At 36.2% G+C, this 25,842-nt stretch overlaps 1 protein-coding gene across 1 annotated transcript in view; it reads left to right on the top strand.

The window, feature by feature from the left end:
* Window positions 1-261: 261 nt before the first annotated feature.
* The window catches only part of LOC137502908 (uncharacterized), a 46,885-nt gene continuing 21,304 nt past the window's right edge, over window positions 262-25,842 (top strand). Inside the window, exons 1-4 of the mRNA XM_068230102.1 lie at window positions 262-559; window positions 5,286-5,415; window positions 12,388-12,483; window positions 17,014-17,142. Of these exons, the coding sequence (XP_068086203.1) occupies window positions 5,350-5,415; window positions 12,388-12,483; window positions 17,014-17,142 (291 nt within the window). The 5' untranslated portion in view covers window positions 262-559; window positions 5,286-5,349. The remainder of the gene's footprint in view (window positions 560-5,285; window positions 5,416-12,387; window positions 12,484-17,013; window positions 17,143-25,842) is intronic.

Consider the following 25,842-nt stretch of genomic DNA (forward strand, 5'->3'; position numbering starts at 1 on the left):
TATTTTGCCTATGATGATAATAATTATCGTAATAATCAAATTATTGACGACCGATGACTCAATAAAACAAATCATCAGCAGCAAACATATTGCAATCCACATCACAAAAGTATTCTGTGGGTGACCCTGAATGCCGTGCAATCCAGTACAATAGATTATAGTTCTAAGACATGTCCACAGGTAGCGACACTAGTATGCTTGGACTCGAGTCTGGAGTCGAGTATACCGATTCTAAGGGCACATTACTCGATTCTACTCGATTCCGTCGCTAGCCCATCACTAGCAAAAAGCCTCGCATTGAGCAGGTAGTATAGGAGGGCGGAGACGGCTGTGATTCTGAGCCTACAGCGCTGTATTTCCCCGTCCTTAATACTTCACGAAAAATTCGACTATACTCGGTGTTCTTTCCAAAATGTTTTTGGATACTCTGGAGGCGATCCGTTGTTCCACATTCTGGCTGTTAGGAGTGAAGTTTGTTCATCAGATTTCAGTGATAGCAGGGTATAATTTACGTAAATAACGTACATCACCAACATCCGGTTTGGTTTCGAAGTGGCAGGTATGTCTTAGTTAATGTTGATATGCAATTTATTGTTTATCCTGATATGTTGTACAGTTTTATGCCACCTTTAACATTAACGAATTGCGAGATCTATCATTTTACATTGTGTCTGCAGCCTCTAACAAATTGTGGGTACCGGTAACGTTCAAGTATCAGTCATTGACTCTTGCCAATCTTCTGTATCTTAACTTCGTAGATAACTCCATATCTTAGAAATAAGAAATAAATGTTACCGGTAATCTTTTTCAATCAGGTAAAACTTTTTCAGCATTCCACATAATTTGTACTAGCTGTGCTTGGCAGGAATTCAGTAGGCCTAAGTTTTATAACATTATAGTGTATTTGAAATAACTTGTATAGGAGAGATATTTTTTCTGTGACTCCCAAGCACCTAGTCCCCAGAAGTACATTTTATTTTTGTAACTTAAGTCACCTTAACATTTGAAAGATTATTATGTAAATAGCGATAGTCGAAGCATATGTAAATCTACTTTAATTACTCTTTCAATTTTGGACCATAGGCCTTAATCTGCCATTATCTGTGCATCGTTCCTCTCGACAGGGCCCTTGCTCCCTGGAATTCTATTTATCAATAAATCAATCAAACAAAATGTAATTTGGCACCTGCCATTCTTCATTCCTGAAACAGGCAGAGTAGCATTTCATTTGGCTGTGACACAGTCCGATATGACATCATTCTCATCAATCAAGTCAGATGCTTTCTACTGCCACCCTGCGCACGATAAAATTACAGCTAATATATTTGTCACCAGCTAGACCTAAATCTGGATAATCCAGAAAAACTAAAAAATAAATACAGTACATGTTATGTAATCTATTAACATAAGTTGTAAAGTAATATTTTTTTTTCAATTGTAGGCTACAAAAATATCAGAACACTTTTTGTATATTTATGATTTTTTACGCACCAAAATAATTTGAGTTTTCTGTTTTACATTTGTATAGTGTTTGCACGCAGCATGATAATGAAGACGTTTTACATACAACAGTTCTGTCGGAGTGGTTTAGGTCAAGGATTTCAAATAGGCCATCAATTTGTCCAGCTGCCTTGTTGCCTCTCCATGAGTCATTGTATCTTCTGATGGAGCGCAGGTTTCATTTTCAAATTCACTATCAGTGAATTAATAGTCGGTTTCATTCAGAAGAGTGTGGGTTTGTACCCCACTTCAGCCGTCATGGGAATGGTTTTACGCGGTTTCCTACTCTCAATTCCAGGCAAACACCGGGATGGTACCTTTGATAGACCATGGCCAAATTACTTACGATTCCTCTCCTTAACTATCCTTGGCGAAAAAGACATTCAAGTAGAGTCAACACTGTAAAAGAAATACTGTGCAAGTAAAAATACATTTTTATTATTTCCTATCCAGATTAATGAGGGACTGGTAAACAAGGTTCTTGCATAATTCTGTAAAAATTGTTGGTAAATCCATATTGTTTTGGACATTCTTCTGTATCTCTATGAATACATCCTACAGTAGCGTAGCCAGCATCGACTGATGGGGGTAGCTGTTTATAGTTGCATAATGAAGATGCCTGTACGTGTTTGGCGTTTGCATGCATGTGTTTCATAAGGATATTGATACAAGTAAAATTATGCTGATATTCAGATTTAAATACCAGTACATTACCAAACCTTACATTAAAATACAGAACAAAAACAATATGATGAAAGTTTTATCGCAAATGATATGTTTAGATTACGATCTAAAATCTGATTTTCAAGATTTCTTAGAAAGGAGATGTAAGAGATCTGCTTGTTTTACATTTTTTTAAAAATCGGTGAATATTCAAATGAGCCGACTTTCACTTGTTTATTATCAGATTTTGTTAATTTTCTTTTTTTGAAGTTCCATGGGGTGTTTCTAACCCCCCAGTAAACCCCCTCCCTGCCCTTGGCTCCTCTGCAGCCTCCACATTATGTTTATCCAGTTGATAGCTAGCATTCACTCCTCATGAAAGTAGTCTGTCTCTTTTTTCATTTTCATAAGTCATTTCCTGAGAATTATTGGTGGATAGAAGAACTTCTTCAGGACTTGATTCTGGCTTTGAAAACTGTAAAAGGTAGTTATTTCCAATAAATCCAATAAATCTTAATAAGAAAAACCAGTGATGGCCAGAACAAGTAAACCTGGTACCCTTTAGTATTATCTCCCACACTGAATTATGCTCTAAAGTGGTCAGATTTTACCTTTTATTACATATAGGATACTCAGAACTTGCTCAGTTGGTTTTTGAGGGAAATGTAGGGTGTAGACTAGGTATGAATATGACAAGTGGATTAGAGCAGATGTATGAGGCAGCTGTTATACAGTATATATAAATGAATAGGTTTGCTCAGGAAATGGTAGCATACAGAGCTGCATCAAACCGGTCTATGGACTGATGACTCAAACAGCAATAACATCATCATTTGGGAGATATTAAAGTATTCAAAGTCAGTGTATGTACACTTTCCACTTTAGATCCTTGAGAATGCATCCCACTCTTGTGGGGCTCACCCCACATTCACACACCACCCTGGGATGTTGATTTTTGCAGTGATCGTGTATGAAGTTGTGGAAGCACTGGAAGCTGGGCTTGTAGCTGTTCATGATCGGGCGGATCTTGCCTTGTGCACGTCATGCGCTGTTCTGTCAGCTTCAAACTTACAATGAATACGGGTAATTGTACGACATGTTGGTGGATCTGTTCCAAACTTATCCTGCCACCACTTTTGTACCTCCTGAGTGTTCTCATGCTTCCAGTACCAGCTCAGCACAGCCTTGCGTTCAGCAAGTGACAACCTTGCGGCAGTCTTTGTTGCTATTCGACTGTTGTCTGTTGTTCTGGCCACTACCACTCGCACATGTGTGGCCAATTGCCAGTGTCACCTACCTGTAAGGAAAATAAGAGTTACATTATATTTATGCATGAGATTTGTAAGTGTAAGTATTTTTGAACTACTCTGTATATATCATATTATAGTTAGAACAGGATAGTGTTGTGGAGAGCTGCATCAAACCAGGATATGGACCTGGATGTTCGGGATGATAAGTAAGAGGCCTATTAGCTGGAATTTCATGAGGTAGTCTGCAATTTTATTCTGATCAGTAAATATGGTTTAAAAAAATTGAAAGTCATGTCTTCTTCATTTTAGTTGTATGTAAAACTGTATGTGCTTTGGGTATGATCATGATCTGAATCAGAATGTGAATGAATCTGTTGAGAAAACAAACATACTTTACGAGGTCATCCACCCCCTTTCTCTCAAGACATATAGGAAGAACAGCACATCAACAGATCACTCCCCCACTCTCTTGCACCACCTCCACACCACAGCTTCTCCAAAACAAGTCACTGTCCCCTCTTAAAGTCAGCAATAAGCTCCATGCAGACACGGGCGAGCAGTGAACCTCCAGGTTTCCAAAAGGCAGAGTAATGAAATTGAGGAGTAAAGGAGTAAGTACTATCAAACCACTCTCCAATAATTAAAGTCTGAATACTCACATTAATTTTAATTTCTTCTTTTTCTACAGACATCACTTTGCAACTACCATGCCATACATCCAAGGGCGTACCATCATTTAACTTTTTACCTTCAACGACATCAACAGCGGCATTTTCAAAATACAGCAGCTCCTACAAAACAACAAAGGATGTTCCCTCAATTTCTTGGCAAACTGCCTTAGTTGCAAATTGCCGTAACATCAGCACTTTCACAAGATCATAAATTTTGACACTTATTTTATTTTTCTTCAACCATTTGACTGTGAATATATGTACATTTTTAACACATGCTTTTATATCCACAGCAACAACATAAGACTATATACTATTCCTCAACTTCAAGTTTTTATATAGTATTTTAAAACTCTGCTCAGTATTGTACAAATGCACTACAATTATTTGTGAAATGGTCCCTAGGACATTCTTTAAATTTTAATGTGTTTTTATGACATAAAACTCATGTCAACCATTTTAAGTGTGTTTTAAGCCAGATTTGATGTTGAATGAGTGTTAATACCCTTTTGATTCATTTATTTGTTATGAACTGATGATGATTCCAAGGGAATTGAAACTGGTATTCATTTAGTGAATGTTACATAATACATAAAATGTTGAAAGGTGGAATATCCCTCAATTGATTGCTATTATAAAAGTCAAATACCAGCACGGAAATGAAAGTCATAAATTATAATATGATCATGATAATGACTGTCATATAAAACTGTAAGTCTTCTGGGCATGATCACAATATTGGCAGTGTTTTAATACATGAGGTCATATGATTATGATCATGATATTGACAGTCATGTAGAACTGCATGTCCTATGGCTATACAATATCAAAAGTTATGTAATGCTGTATGTTCTATAGCTATGATCACTATATCAGTTGTCGTGTAAAGCTGGTGGTCCTTTGACTATTATTACTGTATCAAAAATCATGTAAAACTAGACATTCTATGGTTGTGATCACTTACCAAGTCTTATAAAATGGAAGGTCCTTGGCTATGATCATGATAACATTCATAGAAAACTTGAGGTCCTGTAACTGTGATCACAATATCAACAATGAAGTAGAACTTGAGGTCTTATTGCTATGAGCATGACGTCGACAGCCATGTAAACGTGCAGGCTTGTTGCTTAGTCTATAGATTACAACCTATATGGGGAAAGAATATTAATAACATGATGAACATTTCTGGCTCATGTTTCAGTGCAAGTTTATTAGAAGCAGTTTACAACCTCAGCACTTTCAAAGTGCACCATTTGCTGTTTGAAATGGATCTGGAAGTAAAGATCAAAGAGGAACCAGTCTTGCATGAAGGAACAGAAACTACTTCACTGGTAAGTGTAATTCCAGATAACTTCATAGTGATAAAATTGTAACTCTTAGTAGTCAAATAAGTTAGGTACATCACAAAGGAAACTCCCTGATGAACGAAGACGTTGAGTGATAGGTTTTGGAGAAGTAAGAGTTTTAATTATATTTCTTTGCTCTGCCTGTTACTACAGTCAATACAGTCCATTGTAATCTTCTGAGTGTGTGGCTTGCAGTTCAGTGGCTCTTCGTCTTGACAGGGCTGATGTCAATCTGAGTGGCTCAGACGCTATAATAATGGCGTGCTTTTTTTTTTTTTTTGCTAGTGGCTTTACGTCCCACCGACACAGACAGGTCTTTGCCGACAATGGGATAGAAAAGGGCTAGGAGTGGGAAGGAAGCGGCAGTTGCCTTAATTAAGGTACAGCCGCAGCATTTGCCTGGTGTGAAAATGGGAAACCACGGAAAACCATCGTCAGGGCTGCTGTCAGTGGGATTCGAACCCCCTATTTCCTGGTTGCATGCTCATAGCTGCGTGCCCCTAACCGCACAACCAACTCGCCTGGTAATGGCATGCTATATTCATGTTGGCAAGCTAGATCCTGGTTCTATCCAGTGGTATGGGATTATGTTGAACTATCCCAGCATATGTGGGTAGTTATTCTGGCATATAAGTGAATTCCTGCACTGCAATGTTCCAGCACTTCAGTGTCTTTCGGAACCTTAAAAGTTGTTCGAAGGATTTTCAACGAATAACTCGGATTTGACAGTAATTATCTACTTCAAAGACTGTGAATTTCTACTTCATAGATGTGGTGTTGCTCAAGAATTGCCACTAACTTAAATTCTTCAATTAATGCACATTGTTCTCAGAATAAATGTATGCTAGAAGAATTCCAAGATATAAGAGCACTGCAAAAGAGAGTGATGCCTAATATATCTTACCTATGAGAGCACTTCTTTTCAAAATCTGTGGCTTTGGTGTTTCTTATTAAATAACCATTTCAAATTTGAATCTGATGTACTAGCCCATGCCTGTTCAACAACTGTAAGTTTGATATTTCTGTTAATGTTGCTTTTCCAACTTGTGCAAATTTTCAAAGTTGTTTTAAAGAAATGAGTGCCAGAGTCTGAGTTAGAATCTTATAAGAAATTACTTTTTTTTTCATAAAGTGCACACAAAGTAATTCTAAATGATTCATTGCATTTTAAAAATCTATAGTTTTTAATGAATTTCATATAAATAATGTTTAGTACATAATAAGACATATGCAGGCATTCAATGCATCTCCCTTTCATCACACAGCACACATCTGGTTGGGTATCATTCATTATTACTGGAAATCTTGAGTCATTGCTGACTTTGGATCATTGATGTTGTGTCCTTTTCCTTCTCACTCTTTCTTGATTTCACTGTTCTCTGCCCAGTATGCTGATAGCCGATGGTTTTGCATATATAGCTGTGTTATAAATACACAGTGTTGTGACTGCGGTGTGTCCAGTATTATTAGTACTTGTGCATGACTCCTCCAGGTGGTGGGGCTATGGGCCCCCTCAATGAACCCAGATGGTTAAACTTAGTGAGAAAATTTAGGTTGGGCTTTGGTTGAACTTTTTTTATACTGTCAGTGTTGAAATTCACAGTCAGTTTTTTGATTGTGCAGTAGAGACCCTTCATGTTACATAGAGGTCCTGAATTTTTTTAATGCTAGTGGCTTTCAGAGGTAAATCTTACGGCGAAGATGGCATAGGCCTAGGAGTTGGAAGGAAGCGGCCGTGGCCTTAATTATGGTACAGGCCCAGCATTTGACTGGTGTGGAAATGGGAAACCACAGAAAACCATCTTCAGGGCTGCCAATGGTGGGATTCGAACCAACTATCTCCCAGATGAAAGTTCAGAGCCGCGTGCCCCTAACCACACGTCCAACTTGGCCGGTGGTTCTGAATTTAATTCTTAGTCAGTACAATGAAATCTCATTCATTTGAAGTCTTTGGGTCACAAAGATTTTACTTAACAAGGGGATGAATACTCTCGCTTTGGTCCGTATTGCAACTCAGGACAGTGACCCTATTCTTATATGATTTCCCGCCATATCACTTGCGTCATGCTGTTTCATTGGCATAGAATTTACTGTTTGTTGCATATGAATTGATGATCTGAGCCATGCTTTTTTGCTAGTGTTCACAATTTCTACAGTATTTTCCACACACTGCTTTCACATGATAGCGTAGTGTTCCTTACATGTTGAGTGTCAGGCAAACATGTTTGGGTATGTGGGAGCACCCAATTTCTTGAACTTCACGTCCCAGTATGTGATCGTATGTTTGTTTGAAATCAGGGAATGTGCAAAACCATTTGCGTGGGCAGTAAGTGTGTGTCTTGAAACTATAAAACCTCTCCCTACCATCTGTTGGCTATTTGTTTAAGTGCCACCTGTTCAATACAAATAATTTACATCTCTAACTCGAGAATATTTTATCTTATAGGTTCTGTTTTGGATTTAGTAGCATTTATTTCAACATCTGTAATGACACATCTGGTTCTACGAGATCCACTTTCCCAGTTACGCCATTAGGCCTACTCCACATTCACGAAGTTTTAATTCAGTGCCATATAAATTTAATAAAAGTTGATATTTCTTGAAGGTTAATAAAAAGAATTCTCTGTCATTTTTATACAGACTATTACTATCAAAATATGACTACAATATTCATGGGCTACATATGATTCAAGTTTCTCTACTTGACTTCAAAGGAACTCTGTCTTTCATATATATTATACTACTACTGAATCATAGCCCCAACTTGCCATATTTATCAAGTAACATGTAATCATTGTATTCATAACATTCAACATTGGTTTTATATGGATAATATCTTTTTAATATATGACTTTCAAGTTCACTATGCCGAAACCTGGTACCCTGCAATGAATGAATAATAATACAGTGAATTAAAAAATTCTGACAAAAAATGTATTGAATAGGTCGATCTCTATATTTTAATTTACTATTTTGTGAATCTTCATTCAGTAGAACCAAACATGAAATACTTATGTTGAATAAGTAAGTGCATTGTCCAACTTTCATTCGTCAATTCCTGTTTAGGCATAACCCCATATGGGTACGTCAGGAGTGCGTTCTAGGCTTACAAAATCATTACAAATCTCACGTGTTGTATATGTAAGTGTGCAGTTCTGTTAGTTTTCTTTTGGTTAGTTTATCCATTAATATCTTTAAATATTTATGAATAAATCAACCAGTAAAAGACTCAGTACAGATAGTCTGGATGATTTATTGAACAAGTCGGACAATGATCATATCGACAAAGAATGGTGTGGAATAATGCAAGGAGTTGTTCTTAGGGGAAGTGAGGTTTAATGATCAGCAAGTCTTAATAATAAGCTTTTAATTAGGTTTAATTAATGAATGGGTGAACAGACCATCAGAATAAATGAGGAAATTCCTCGGTTTATGCTTGTGGATGAATCTTGTCCAATTGCCATCCTTTGCATGTTACTCTGGTGATATGATTGTTTTCTATACGAGTGCCAGGACATTATTGTTTAAGAGTGTACAATTCATGATGACCAATATCACTCCATTTGGGGTTGCACTATTTTACTAAATGTAGAGAACAAGTTAACCTAATATATCATAAATATATCCTAGTTTCAGCAGTATCTTGTATGGTTAAGCCTGTGAATGGTTTGGCACCAGGGAGTAACTTGGTGCTATTAGCTCATGCACTAGGTGGCAATCCTAGGAATCGTGGTCTGGCACTCGGCGTGTTAAAATTTATAAACCAACCATTTGAACACTGGAACTCCAATCCCATCTTCAGCACCAGTTCATTCACATTCCCCCTAACAACCCCACCAACAGTGCAGATATTGTTCACTCGAACATGTCGAAAAAGCTTAATCGTCACACTTCCAAATTGTAGTGTTTTAGGTCCTCAAATGCACGTTTGCTTTGTGATATTTCTACACTCGTTTCTGGAGTGTCTGTGCTCTCAGTATTCTTTAAGAAAAATATTGAAAGATTGGACATGGCAATTCCAAATTATTTATCTATTTCAGTTTTTATTATTTATCCTTTCTTGTTTTATCATTTAGCTTCTCACTCAGTGTCATAGAAGAATATTAACTCTTAATCATCTTGAAACAGAAAAAAAATATGTACACAAGAACTAAAACACCATGACTATGAGTAAATTAAATACAGTATAAATAAAATATAATAACTATGAATAATGTAACTATACACAGAAACTACAGTAAAGGTCAGTAACTGTAAGATTACAAAAGAACAACAATTTCACATTTTTCTTGAACTTAGCAACTTTGCATGCTGTGGGCACACCAAAAGGAAAGTGTGGAAAACTGTACGTTCCAGAGGATGTGTTGTGATGCGACATGGAGAAATTTGGAAAATAAATTATGCTGTAAAAAAAATTAAAGAGAATTCTGAATTAATAATCTGAGTTTCTGTGATGGTGCCAACATTGTTGTTTGAATTACAAATTTTTCTGTGTGAAATTAAGCAATTTAAAAACATGCAATACTATACTTCATGTTTACTAGAATGAAAGATCTTCAAATCAGACAGAATTTTGTATTAACTGGTTTAGAATTATCGAGGTTCTAGGTGTTGTACAGAATGAGCCAAAATATACATTACTGGAAATTATGTTAGTCTTATTGTCATTATCTTACTTATCGAGACGATAGTGTAAATGATCAAAATGTGCTCCATTGCACTGTAGGCAGTGTTCATAACGATCATGCAGATTTTCCAACATATTCTGGAACATAGGTCTGCAGAGTCCCGAAGAACGAGACGATCTTCTGATGTAATGCAGGCACAGGTTTGGATGGGTCTGGACAATTGAATATTTGCTCCTTTAACATTCCCCACACATAAGTATCAAGTGATGTGAGATGGGGGTAATGTGATGGGTAGGGGAACTCAGCCCTGCGGGAAATTACTCATCCTGGAATGGTTTCTTGGGGCATAGCCTTAGTCTGTCGAACGGTGTGGCAGGTCGCCTTGTCTTGTTGGTACCACTGTCTATTTATCTGCATGCTCCTGGCATGACAAAACCTTCTTAGATCCTGAATAAATGGCCTGATCACCATGTTCCTTTGGCGTTCCTGGTTAACAGTATGAGGTGCACCATTATCATTCTCTATGAAATATGGACCTAACACACTGTTTCCTGACACTGCACACCAAATCATCACATGCACACTATGTAGCAGTTTCTGGACTATAGTGTCTGGCCTCTCGAAACCAAGAAAGCGAGTTGTTTGGTGAATGATAAAACCATCCAAGTAAATGTGACTTTTCTCAGAGAACCACTTGTTGAACAAGAAATCTTGATCCTCGTACACCATGGTCAAAAATCATGCACAATATTCCACCCTGACTTGCCTATCATGCTCCGTCAATCATTGCCCAACCTGTATTCAGTACAGAAATCCACCTATGTCTTTAAACAGTCGTCAAAATGACATAGGGCAGATGTTTAATTTCAGGGCTGTTTGCTGAAGAGTTCGCTTTGGAAACTGCAACACCTGATTGAGGACACATCCAATATTTTCATTTGTGGACACAGTTACTGGCCTACCAGACATCTCTTTGCATTGACATAATACACTACCCATACGGCAAAATTTTTTAACAATAGATAGCATAAATGTGGTGCTAGATGTTGGCTTATTGAAGTGTTCACGATATTGTTCCACCACTAACTTTAAACTCGACCCACCTTGATAACCGTTTCCATACGAGCGAAAATAATACTCCACTATAAACACTTTTTCCTCCATCATGAGAACCATTGTCACTTCCATTCACAGAGCACAACGTTCTTTACATAACTAACAATATTCGTCATGGCGATGAAACAACATGCAGATGCTCATGTGTGCGCACGTGCGCACTGCATGAAAATGAGTACTGTATATTTTGGCACATACTGTTTTATCCAAGTCTGAGAACTTGTCTCAGATTGACTCAGCCTACATGAGAAACATTTGGTGCTGTCTGACGTGAAGTTAGGGGCCCTGGTTTAAAAAGCTAAGTATATCGGGCAGGAGGTTGAAATAGCATCACCTTGTAATCTGCAGGCTTTAGACTAAACAGTGGTTGTTTGGTGAAAATTTCAGGTCGTAATATTTACGTTACTGTTATTGAATATTACAGTTGTTTGGTGTATGGATTTCAGTGGGAACAAGCAGTTTGGCTACATGATGTGGATCACATGGTTGTTAGTTTGTATTTGAGATATAATGTCCTTCTACCGGTAGCCCTGAAGTTGCTTTTCTGCGGTTTCACATTTCTTTACCTGATTAAGGCTATGGTTGCTTCTTGCCATTCCCAGCCCTTTCATCTGTCTGTGTCTTTGTGATGTAAAACAAATAGTAAAAGATTATTTGTGATCCTGGCAAACTAATGTGTAATAGCACTGCCTGGTCAGGAGAGGAAAGTAATGGGACATAAACTAGCTATTACATTCTTTAGTGTGTTTCCTTGTTGACACACAAGCTGTGTATGTCAGTTGATTGTAGATCTGTTGAGGACCCAAGTAGTCTAATATAGCTGGAGACTTAATGTACAACACATGAGATAAGAGATATCTTTTATGTTTAGCTGTACTTGCTGGTATAAAATAAATGTTGATTGTATATTTAGAATTATTTTGTTTAGTCGAATAAAACAATTATTATGATTTCTGTAGATTTTTCTTTATGTTACGTTGATATTTTAAAGTTTTATGTATGACAGAATTGTTTCACAATAAAATGTATCCCTGAGCATTCTTCTGACCTGGACCCTTTGGTTTTGAGGCCCCTGTTCATGTAGGAATTTTCATTACATAAGAATGAAAGTCTGAAATAAACTCAGTTACTGGCTGGTAATTAATAGTCATATGTTGGTGTCGTTTTACAGATGTATGTGAAGAGCAAGCCTAATATATATTCTTTTCCACAGGAAAATGTTGAACATTTATCAGAAATGATACCTCTAAAACAAGAAATCAAATCAGAGTCAACTGAGACAGGTTCAACACAGGAAAACTCATTTGAGGTAATGTGCATAACTCTACAAGCCATTGTATGATAATGGAAATACTGGAGAAATCGCTGGACAGATTTCATTACCGACCCTTCATGGCTGAATAACACATTGGACGAAATGAGGAAATTCCTTGGTTTGCACTTTTGAATGGGTCTTGTCCAATTGCCATCCTTTGTATGTTAGTCAAGTGATAACACTGTTTCCCCGTCAAGCATCATCACATTAATTATTGTATAAGTGTGACCCCAAATGGGGGCGTGTGCAAGCACAATTCATAATGACCAATAAAACTACATTTACGGTTGCATGATTTGACCATATATAGATAATAGCTTAGCCTAATACATCAGGAATATATCCTCATTGCAGTGATCACTTGATTGGTTAAACTTGTGAATGTTTTGGCACTAAAGAGTAACTCTGCCCTATTAGCTTGGCACTAGACGACAGTCCTAGTAATTTTTGTCTGGCACTCAACGTGTTAAAAAGTTTAAGTCACCCATTTGAACACTGCAACTCCAATCACATCTATATTGTCCGTTCATTTGCATTCCCCTTGATAACCGTGCCATTGATGAAGATATTGTTCGCTCAAACATGTCCAATCTACTTGATGAATTCCACTTCTGAATTGGAATGTTTTAGCTCCTCTAATGCGCATTCTCTCTACAATATTTGCACCATGAATTTCCTGAATGTCTGTGCTCTCAGAATTTTAAATGTATTGAAAGCATGGACATGGGATTTCCAAATTCTTTGGCTATTTCACGTTTTGTTCTTTTCTTTACCACCCCCCGGTGGCACTACAGCCCTTGAAGGGCCTTGGCCTACCAAGCGACCGCTGCTCAGCCCGAAAGCCTGCAGATTATAAGGTGTCATATGGTTAGAATGATGAATCCTCTCGGCCGTTATTCTTCGCTTTTGAGACCGGGGCCGCTATCTCACTGTCGCTGAGCTCCTCAATTCTAATCACTTAGGCTGAGTGGACCTCGTACCAGCCCTCAGGTCCAGGTAAAAATCACTGACCTGTCCAGGAATCGAACCCGGGGCCTCTGGGTAAAAGGCAGGCAAGCTACCCCTATACCACGGGGCTGGCCATTTTGTTCTTTATCCCTTTTCTTTTTATCTTTTACATTCTCATTCATTGTCCTGGAAGAATATTGACACTAAACCATGGTGCAGAACAGAAACCCACATGTATACTCTGAACTAAAATACCATAACTAACAATCAACTAAAATATTTTATAAATAAAATATAATAAGTATGAACTACATAACTATACACTAATACATAAAAATGAATAACTGCAAGAGTAGAAAAAAAAAAAATTTTACTTCAACTTAGCAACTCTGAAGCACGCTCTAGACACACAGAATTTAAAGTGCAGAATATTGCACATTCTGGAGGATGCATTGTATTGTGATGTGGAGAAATTTTGAAATGAAATTATCCTGCAAAACACTATTTAACAATTAGGCAATTTTGAATTAAAATTCTGAATTTCAGTAATCGGACTGGCATTGTTCTTTGAATTGCAAAATTATCCTATTTCAAATTAAATGATTTAACCCTTCCCGTGTGTTTTCTGGAATATTCCACGCCTACAATTTTTCCTTGTATGTCATTAACGATATATTCCGCAGTATAATTACGCAGGCTGGGATAAATTTACAGATAATTGCAGAAGGTTGCTGGAATGTATCATATGACATTTATGAACACACCTGGAAGTGGAAATGACAACATAAATCATTTCGTTCATTTTGTTCACGATTGGTTTCATAGGTACTTTATTTTGATACTATCAGCTGATGTAAATAAACAGTGTAATGGCAGGCTCGTACGACAAAAATGTGGCTATGATTTCAAGGTTTTGGGACAAATTGGACAATGAATACAGTGATTTTGAAGACAGTTTTGAAAAGATTGAAGTTCAGTATCAAGTGACGGTAAAATTGATGGAGATGGGGGCAGTAGTGATGCAGACACATGTCCAGTATATCAAGGCATGCCTGCTTTCCATGAAGTTTCTCAGTATCTTGCTGGACCTATTTATATATTGCCTTTCAATGTATCCATTCATCATTCCATAAATGTTACAAATAATTTTGATGCCGACACACCACCTATTGTTTACTTTAACCTTTTGTTGGTGATGAAATTATAATGCACTTACAAAATGAAACTAACCTGTATGATGACCGGAAAATGGCAGGAGAAACATCGGCACATTCTCGGTAAAGGAAGTGGGAGCATATTAAAAAGAGTGATATCGAGGCCCTACTGGGCATGATTATAAGTATGGGTCTACATCCTAGATGTGATATAAAGTATTATTTTACAAAGGAGTGGCACAAGTGCATGCCATTTTTTTTTGGAAATGTTTTCCCTTGTGATAAAGTCGTGAGTTTGCATCTAAATCATGATCATGACTAAGGTGACACAGAGATCATAAAGTAAGACCAGTGCTTGAATATATTTCTGAAAGGTCAAAACCTACAGAAAGGACAATTTTATGGGTTTAGCATGGAAGGGCAGGAGGGTTGAGGTAATGTGTACAAAACATAATGGTGGTAGCATTGATGAAGCTCCAAGTAAAATCCCTGGCAAGCCACCAATTGAGAAACCGTTGGTTGTTCATCATTATACAAAGAAAATGGGAGGTGTAGATCGAAGTGGTCACTTGATTTCTAATTACCAGTTTATGCGCAGGACACTAGTTTCGTGGAGAAAACTGTTCGTTTGGTTAATAGAAGTGTGCATCATAAACTCCTACATTCTCTTCATCCAACACCAGAGGAAACAACTGTCACATCTTGCTTACCATGAATCACTCATGGCGTTACTAGTTGCAAATCGCCTGAGGAAAATGGGAGACATCCTGCAAAAAGAAGAGAGTGAGAACCCAGAACGGGCCAGAAGATGAAAGACGAAATGGAAGACCTCACTAAATGGTGAAGGAGGAAAATGGATCTGTCAGGTGTGTTGTTTTCATCAACAGGAACCAAAGAAAAGAGACTATTTACTACAGCAAGACCTGCACGGACAAGTCATGTCTTCATCCAGTGGGGTGTTTTGATTATAACCATAGCAAGAAACAATACTGATAACCTACAGTGTGAGCCTCACTCATCATTGTGTTACAGTCTGTGTTTCTTGTTGCTTCTTTTGTCAATTGTTAAGTCTTGTAAGGACTGTGCTTTTATTGAATGCAAAAGGAACTTATTTGCAGACTGAATTTGATGTGTGTAAATATCATGGTTTCCCTGAATTGATTCATAATCTGTTCTAATTTTCTCTTTTAAAGTGTATTTATGAATTATATTCAAAATTTAAAAAAAAGTTTATGTTTAGGAAATTTTCCTTAAGAAAAGTAAACATTCAGGAAAAGTACATAATGTTTCAGCAACAGTGGAAGGGTTAAATAACATGCACAGCCATGCTTCTTTTTTTTAGGAGAATAAAAAAATCTTCCAATTAGGCTGCATTTTGTATGAACCATTTTTTAATTAATGAGGTACTATTGTGTTCTACTACCGAAGTCTGAAAGTTGGTTTGAGATTCACTCAGCCTACTTGAGAACAATTCAGGGCTATCTGACATGAAGACGGGGGCCCCAGTTTAAAAAGCTAAGTATATCAGACAAGAGGTTGAAATAGCATCACCTTGTAATCTACAGACCTCAGGCTAAACAGCGGCCATTTGGTAGACAAGGGCCTGCCGTATTTGTAGCATGATGTATTTTTTGTTTTTTTTTGTTTAGTGAACATTTCTGGTAGGAACATTTAGGTCATTGTTACTGAATATTAAGGTTTTTGATGTATGAATTTCAGTGCAACATGCATTTTGGCTACATGGTTTGAATTATATAGCTTTCACCTTGTGTTTGATATATAGGGTCTTTCTGTTGGCAGCCGTGAAGTTACTTTTTTGTGGTTTTGCATTTCTGTACCCGATTAATGCTATGGTTGCTTCTTGCCATTCCCAGTCCTTTCATGTTCCATCATTGCCATAATGCATGTCCTGTTAGTGTGATGTGAAACAAATATTGGAAGAACATTTGTGAACTTGGCAAACTAAAGTGTAATAGCCCTGCCTGGCCAACTGTTTAGCATGTCTCCTTGTTGACACACAGGCTGTCTTTGGCAGTTGATTGTAGAGCTTTTGAGGAACCAACTAGTCTTCTATAGCTGGGGGACTTAACGTACAACAGGTGAGGTGGTATAAAATAAATGTTGATGGTTTGTATTTTTAAGAATTATGTTGTTTGTCGAATGAAACATTTATCACTATTTCTGTAAAATTTTCTTGATGTTACAGTGATATTTTAATGTTTTTTATGTATGTCATAATTTGTTCACAATAACCTGTATCATGAGCATTCAAATAGTATGCTTTTCTGCTTTACCGCACACTTTGGTTTTAATGATCCTGTATATGTAGGAATCTGCCCTATATAATAATGGAAGTCTGAAATAAACTCACTCACTGTCTGGTAATTAATAATCATATCCATATCTTGGTGATGATTTACAGATGTATGCAAAGAGCAATCCTAATTTTCCACAGGAAAATGTTGAACATTTATCAGAAATGATACCTGTGAAGCAAGAAACCAAATCAGAGTTAACCGAGCCAGGTTCAACACAGGAAAACACACTTGAGGTAATGTACTTCATTTGATAAGCCATTGTGCAATAATGGAAATAGTGAGGAAAAGGGCTGAACAGATTTCAGTAGGTGACCTTTCATTTCATTGCATGTGATTTGAAGATCGTATTTAAAATTTAAATATTTATAAGATTCACTGACTTGATTTGGTGCTTCCAAGACCTCGCACAGGATATCATGGCAGATTGTATAGTTCATACAACCTCCACTTCATACCGTGTGGGAGCTTGTACAATTGCTACTAATACTGTTGACTGTGTAAATATATTTAAACACAGAGTTCTGATGAGCAGGTAGTAGTTCAGGACCATCTTCAGAGGCAGGTCTGTCCAGGGAGTGGTTTCCCTGCCTATGTGAGTCCCTGAGCACCCTGACCCCTTGTGTATCATCTGCTGAGGGTCCCAGCTCAGGGTTAATAGTGAAAACCTCAATGGGATCTTCAGTGGAGATGATGGATTTTGGAACTGTGGAGATTGCGGAAGACAAAACCCTGCGCTTCGGAATAGTAAAAGTACACTATTCATCAGTAGTGTTTGTTACCCATATTAGGGCGGCTGCAATGGCATCTCTTCCCTATATAAGGGGCTGTCTGAATAATTGCTGATAAAAGCTCAAAAATGCCTTTGTGAATGGTGACTCTGTCATAACAATAGCCTTAAAATGTGTGATTGTAATTACTATTAACACCCTGACCTGGCAGGAGCTGGACAGGGGGAAATGAAAATTATGATGATTTAGATGATGATGACAGACTTTTAATGAGTTGTTATTCCTTTGTTGCTGTTATTGTGTGGAATAATGTGAGAGAACTAATTACCATATTTCACCACATAATTGTCACACTTTATATACCAAATTTTTTTTAAATTATAGGGTGCGACCATTACGCGAAGAATATTTAATACCAATATTTGTATTCCTCATAAAATAATTTATAACTAAATTGTATTTAATACATGTGTAAAGTGCACATAATACTTGCGTATTCTAACAGTCCATGGGTCGATTCAGTTAGGGGTTCGAAGATAATGTGAATACGCCTCAGGTGGAGTCAGTGGAGATACACGAGTCTCCACTCATGGCATGGACATTCAACAAGCACTGGTTTTATTTTATTGTCTACTTAACAATGGGCTTTTATTTCTATAGCAAGGAATTGCTCAATTAATTATGTAGGGCTAATAGCTGGGTGGACTCAGGATATCTTATTCATAAGTTAGAAGTAACAGACTTGAAAGTAACAAGAATGATTGCTGGTACAAACAGGTGGGAACAATGACAGTAGGGTACTTGGAATGGGTATATAAACGCTAATTTAGGAATGAACTCGATTGATGAAGCTGTACGCATAAACTGTATTTGGTGGTGGGTCATGTGAGGCGAATGGAGGAGGATAGGTTACCTAGGAGAATAATGGACTCTGTTATGGAGGGTATGAGAAGTACAGGTAGACCAAGACGAAGATGGTTAGACTCTGTTTCTAACGATTTAAAGATAAGAGGTATAGAACTAAATGAGGCCACAACACTAGTTGCAAATCGAGGATTGTGGCGAAGTTTAGTAAATTCACAGAGGCTTGCAGACTGAATGCTGAAAGGCATAACAGTCTATAATAATAATAATGTATGTATGTAATATAATTTCTAATTTAATAAATGAAAATATCAAGAATTTTAGTTTCTTGAAAGGATTTTTCCAGTTTAATTAATCAACGTAAGTAGAATTAAATAATAATCTTATATCACAACATGACTAGAAATTATGAAAATAAAATTGATATTGAATGCTTTGTTCATTGATATTATCACATAATTACATGTTGATAATATTTAATTTAAATTCAAAATTGAATTGTAATAAAACTCAAACATGGAACTTGCTGAAGGCTTAATATCTCAGTCCATAAAAATTATTCTGTTATCTTTTAATTGTCTGCCAATCATAGAATTATAATGAGAAAAGTTCAGTCATTTCACTCGTCATCACCACTCACTAATCCAAGATTTCATCCTTCTATATTCTATCACTGTTATCATTTCTCGCATGATTTAACTATATACCTATCGACTTGAGTTTCCTAATAACTAGAGGCACAATTTTTTTGCATTAATTTTTGACTGATTTCGTGAGAAGGATACTAAATTTTGTGTTATTTCGCGAAATAGATATTGCCGTATCGCTTTAACTTCACTTCAATAAAATTCTAAAATTAATCATTAAAGGTTTCATTACTATCACTGATCGTTAATTGTGGAGGTTTAATTGATAGACTGTACATACCTGGTACATATTTTTGAAGCCATTTCCGGACTGCAGGGTCGTCTACCTTCTCCAGAGGGATGTTGGCTTTGAGAAGTGTTGCTGTTGTTTCATGAATATTTTTTCATTCTTAGCTTTCTTTTCTAATGAGAGTTCTATTGTTGCCTGCCGTTTCACTGTTCTAGTGCTAAATTTACGTTCTGACTGTTCCTTATTTTTAAAACATTGTTCTCAGACAGCTTTTTCTCCCAGTCAATACGAACATTACAAAATTTACACATTAAAATATTGCTTTCCGAAACGTATAAACCTTCACTCGCAAACTGTTTAGCTCTGCTGTGCACCGTAACACTTGTCGAGCGACCCATCTTCGCTACTTTCTGTGATCATTTTCTTAATTTTACCTGACCACGAAGCCGAAATACACCAGTTAATTGTGCTGCTTGTAGACGTCATTAGGGATTCCAGGATTGCACAATGCCGTGAGGAGACAGGCTGGGGTGGGGTTACCAGGCACCACAAGAACCACATTCCAAACATTTCGTTTGGCAAGAACCATGGAGCCAACCCCTTTTCTCTTAAAGAGATTTTCCAGAACATTAATGATAACATATTTATTTCCTGTTGATGAATCTTTCTTTGCTCTTGCTTTCCTACATACATAATCTTGGACCAAAATGTCAAATTCGTTATTCACTACCGATTTCGCTGTAATATCGCGCTTATTGCAAAATAATTGAATTTTTCTTTAAAATTGCTTTAATTTGCTTTATTTCGCGAACATAATATCCATATTTTCTTAACCAGAAACATATGATTCATAAAGTTATCACAAAATCGCTTCTAAATATTTTTTCGCGTTTATCGTTGATGTGAAAAAATCATGCCTCTAGTTCTAACCTATGTCCATTGCTGCCATTACTTACACAACTAACCATGTATCATTCGGAGACATTGCAATTAGATCTGACAAATAAATTCAGAACAGGAACAGCATCTCCTGGAACCTCATATCTGCTGCTCCTAAAATGTACAATATCTAGCTGATACCATCATAAATAAATAAGAAGATCTGGAAATGATGCACAGCTTTGGTCTTCGCCAGAATTATCATCCTGAAAATATGTAGATCTACTATAACTTACGAAAAATCAATACTATAAAGTAACTACTCAAATGAATACAAGTTCATGCACTGCTTCAGGTGACAACAACCATGCTTAAATATGATATGCTTCACTACATTCATATTAGTGTTATTTATTGTCAAAGGTGCTCTATCAATGATTATTCATTCAAATGTTTAATATTCACATCTTGTCGTGCTATAAATTAACATTTTGATGACCGTATACATGTCTCAATACTTATAATCTTCGGGAACATTACGTGAAAACATTAACCTCAAACCTTATTGCATGTCTATCTCTGGGGTCACTTAACTTTTCATGATGAACACTTTAATCAATCCTTCTCAACCTTAAATTCATTGAAAATCTTGAAGACTACATTACACTCCCGTAATGCCTATTTTCAACAAATCTTATATCACAGCAACCTCATTTTACCATATAAACACTTTATCGATGATCCTATCATTTATAATTAATAATACCTTACATGCCTATTCATAATTCTCCATCCGAAAGAAATACAGAATCATCTTTATTCAAAGAACCATTTCATTATCCAAAATCATGTCATAATCATCATGATATTAATCTGACAAAACACTTGCAACTGCACAACGCACGCATATACAAAATTATCATATAAGAAAACCTTAAAATCAACATTTATATCACATTACCTCAAGATCATCTAGGCAGTACTAGTATATAATTTGAATTATGAAGAAAACATTTCCTTTAACCCTCGAACCGGTAGTTGAAATAACTCTAACCGGTGAGTGTGCACCACACATTTGCAGTACCTGATGTATGTCACGCTGACAGATGTATTATTCACAGATTATGCACATATAATACACCAAAATTTTCATCATGAACTGGACTATTTGAAAAGTGGTTTTTATTTATGCTTAACGTAATATTTTTTAAAATTTTCCATCCCTTAAATGCCCCCTCAAAAATATCAGAAATATTTTTTTAATTACACATCAAATATAAATGACCAATCAGTTTTTCTGAAACTTTTTAAAATATACATTTTGTAGAGTAATTAATTCTGATGATAGGCATGCAAATTTTAAGTGAATAGTGTTAATACTTTAGGAATTATTCAATAGAAAGTATGTTACTTGATAGAGTTCTAACCTTATAAGTTAAGGACTCCATTTTCCCGTATTGAACTGTTCAGCCTATCATATGTATTTTGCAATGCATATATTATCTATACAACTTTTATGATATGTACTCTGCCCACTTTGTGATTTCTAGCTGATGATGATGCCATTAAGTGTCGAAACCGGTACTAGCAATAATAAATAATATGTTGTGAACACCTTGCACAACACTATTTGTATTGAATATTTTGAACCTTCTTTAATTCTAATTCAGAGTTCTAACCGGCGGGTGTTCATAACCTACCTCAGGTGGCACAACACTTATCCATTATGATGCAGTAGGCCTTGAATTTACACATGCATTTAATTCTATTAAAATATCTTCATCATTTAAATCCGAAAATGTAGCCATCGTTTGTGCTTAACACACAGTAAACAATGAAAGCAAGTCACAACAAAATCAACACGTGTTTCAAAGCTGTATGAAATGCGACCTTCATTTGTTTCAAAGATATCACACATAAATGGATGTATTGAACACCGGAACATTCTACATTCCAAGGAGAAAACATGCATGATGAATTCTGCCATCTAACGTGAATATTCACAACTGCTTCTACCTGTATATACTGGTAAAGTAGACCTGACGATCTATCGTCAGCGGTGGTTGAGATAGGTGCACATCTGCCGATCTATCGTCAGTTACCGGTTCGAGGGATATTCATGAACGACCATAAAGAAATCTTGGAATAATTTATGACAAAATGCATGCTGTACAAGTTGAATATTGCATGGGACAAATAACTCCAATGTCTCCTTATTAAAACTTAACCGCAATTATGGATATCACTGAATGTTTACGATGATCACATTAGGTTACTCAAGTTATCTTAATTATGTCACCTCATGACAAATAAAAGAGAAATCTACTGCTATGCATTCTACATGATAGAATAATGAAAGACAGTATCTTGGTAGAAGGCAGTTCGGTTTTAGGAAAGGTTATTCCACTGAAGCCAACTTGTAGAATTCCAGCAAGATATAGCAGATATCTTGGATTCAGGAGGTCAAATGGACTGTATTGCGCTTGACCAGTCTAATGCATTTGATAGGGCAGATCATGAGAGACTACTGACAAAAATGAGTGCAATTGGACTATACAAAATAGTGACTGAATGGGTTGCTATATTTTTAGAAAATGGATCTCAGATAATTAGAGTAGGTGAAGCTTTATCTGTAATAATTGAGAGGGAAATTCCTCAGGGCAGTATGATTCGACCTTTATGTTTTCTTATATATATAAATGACACGAGTTAAGAAGTGGAATCAGAGGTAAGGCTTTTTGCAGATGATGTTCTTCTGTATAGAGTAATAAATAAGTTACAAAATTATGAACAACTGCAACGTGACCTCGATAATGTTGTGAGATGGACAGCAGGCAATGGTATGTTGATAAACGGGGTTAAAAGTCAGGTTGCAAGTTTCACAAATAGGAAAAGTTTTCTCAGTTTTAATTACTGTGTTGATGGGGTGAAAGTTCCTTTTGGGGATCATTGTAAGTATCTAGTAGAAATGGGAGTTACATATTGTAATATGATACTGTATCCTAATCCATAACAGTAAGCTGTTCTAGAAATATTATGTTCCTCCGGAGACTCTTATACTAAAGTAACTGTCTCAGTGAAACCAAGGGTAGGGTAGGGAGTTTCTGATTGGCTAACGGGTATTAGGAAGTACAGCACCTCATTTTAAGCGTGCACTCCTGAGCAGGCGCGAGCGATACTTTAGCAACAGTTTAGTGGTAATACTGATATTCCTATCCTGTTACTTGCTGGTAGGTTACATATATTCTTTAGTTATTCGAAGTGCTTTGTATTGGGATTTTTGGTGGTAATACATACAGTAGTTTAGTTCCTCGGAACAATTAAGCGTGGTCTTTCCACCTTGCATCTCGAGTTTCACTCAGTGTTCTGGACAAAAACTCAATTACAGGGAAAACGGTTTCTTAGAAATGCATTGAAATAAGGTACCCAATAATAATAAAAATATTAATAATAATATTAATAATAATAATATTAATTTTTTTAAATTAAAAATTATACCGGTTCATATAGTTCTGATAATGTGCATGGTACTCAAATATTAGGTCCTGAAAAGCTATCGCAAGTCCCATCATGTGAATCTGTGCATCCTGAAATTTTGTCATCGGCTGCAACCTGTGAGGCAGTGCAGCAGAAGCTGGTATCATAATTTTTACGAGAAAAAAAGAGGAGTGATATATAGTCCCCGACTAGGTCTATCAGTGAGCTAGAGACACCCCAGGGGTGCTCAGTTCGATGACCGTAAGCTCAGAAAAATATATGAAAAGTGGCAGGATTTGCATAGGGTTTGGAAATAAGCATGTTCAAAATGTAGAACAAATATTACACATTTATTGATGAAAATGAAATATTAGCCATCCTAACGGCTACGATAATGGAAATGATCGCTACTTTACGTAATTACTGTGGCTCTCGATGTAACAAAGAAAATGCAAACAAATGGCATGGTACACGTAACTTATCTTCCCTACCATTCTAACAGTGTTTTAACATCATATTGTATTTCCTCGTTTCAGAATTATTAATTTAGTAATTTAAAGTTGAATTCAATTTTTAATGAAAAAAAATGAGGTCTTCACTATCATTCCACGAACAATCTGAAAAATTTAACTAATTATAATTAAGTGTATGATTAAGAAATATTTGAGATTAATTAATTTTACATCATGACAATAAGAATGAAATCCTGTCTATCAAAAAAAAAATTTGACATAAAAATGAAAAGTTGAATTTGCCTTTATTTTCTACAAGTTAACTCGAGACGTCGGATATATCTGTTCATGTCTTCCTACATATCTCCTTGTGAGAACTAATAATAAACTTATAATCACTTGGTCATTAACTGGACAAAAATAATTAACATCATGACCTACGAAAATCGACAAATGAAGAAAATATCCTCAATGTGAACATCCCGTCTGCAATCATTTAACACTATCAAATTGTTGCATATCAACACACAATAAGTACATAGAAAATAAGTGTCTTACAACTAGAAAATCTCTACATCTACTACTAACTACTGATAATATCAAAGAAGAAAATATCTACAATATTTACACATCGTAAAGTGTCAATTAAACTTGCCACTCTCCTATAACATGTTCCCTTGCGTTCAGAAAATAAAGTCACCACGTGAGTACAAAATAATACCTTGAAGAATGAGCATGCCTGGGTTCGAACTGAATATTATTAGAATATTGAACTGAGGATCTGTTCACAAGAACTAAGGTCTTTCAATAAATTTCCATGTACCTTAACTCGGAATTATTGACTTTTACGAACACTATTAGGATATTTTCTCGAATTATGGAGTACACGATTAACATGGACTTGTCTTTATCATCAGAAGATACTATAATCTTAACTAGGCCTCATAACATCTCAAAGATTCCATATTTTCCTCATATCCTGATCAATATCAGGCACAACAATATTGCAACATTAACATGTGAAAAACTCAGTTTCACAAAGATTCATATTGTACGTACAAAATTCTCACAAATTACACGCACAGTGTATCATAACGACGACCCTAACTCGTCGTAACCATTATCACTCACGTGTAGCCATGAAAATCATAAGGGCCTATCATCGTCCTAAAAATACGTAATATACTCCTGAAATTTATCCCGATGATTAACTAATCCATCAGTTATCACATACAATTATGCAAGTACTCTAAATAAATTCTTACACACGATACGGTATTAATATCCTGATGACACGCTATCATAAATTTAAGGTACAAGTAAAAGTCCTAATTCCATGAAAATGTGAAAAATATCATCTTAATAAATTCATCAGGCATGTATCAGCTCATTATCATAATGAAATTCGTACTATAAGAAAGGATGGTTTCGATAACACATGGATCGCTTTAAATGAACCATCATCGTCAAGCTCGTTAACACGTGGTCATGAACTAAGTAAGTCTGCAAAGTAAGCAGCATGTCCCTTACATCTAGAAAACAATCAGTGAAAAGTCGAGAAATAAATCTACTAGATATTTTAGAACAAAAATCTAAGGAAAGATAAGAGTGGAAATAAATAGCTACATAGAACAGATATAGATAAGACGTAGTCGAC

This window comes from Anabrus simplex, chromosome 13 (assembly GCF_040414725.1).
Source record: "Anabrus simplex isolate iqAnaSimp1 chromosome 13, ASM4041472v1, whole genome shotgun sequence".
NCBI classification, from domain to species: Eukaryota; Metazoa; Arthropoda; class Insecta; order Orthoptera; family Tettigoniidae; genus Anabrus; species Anabrus simplex.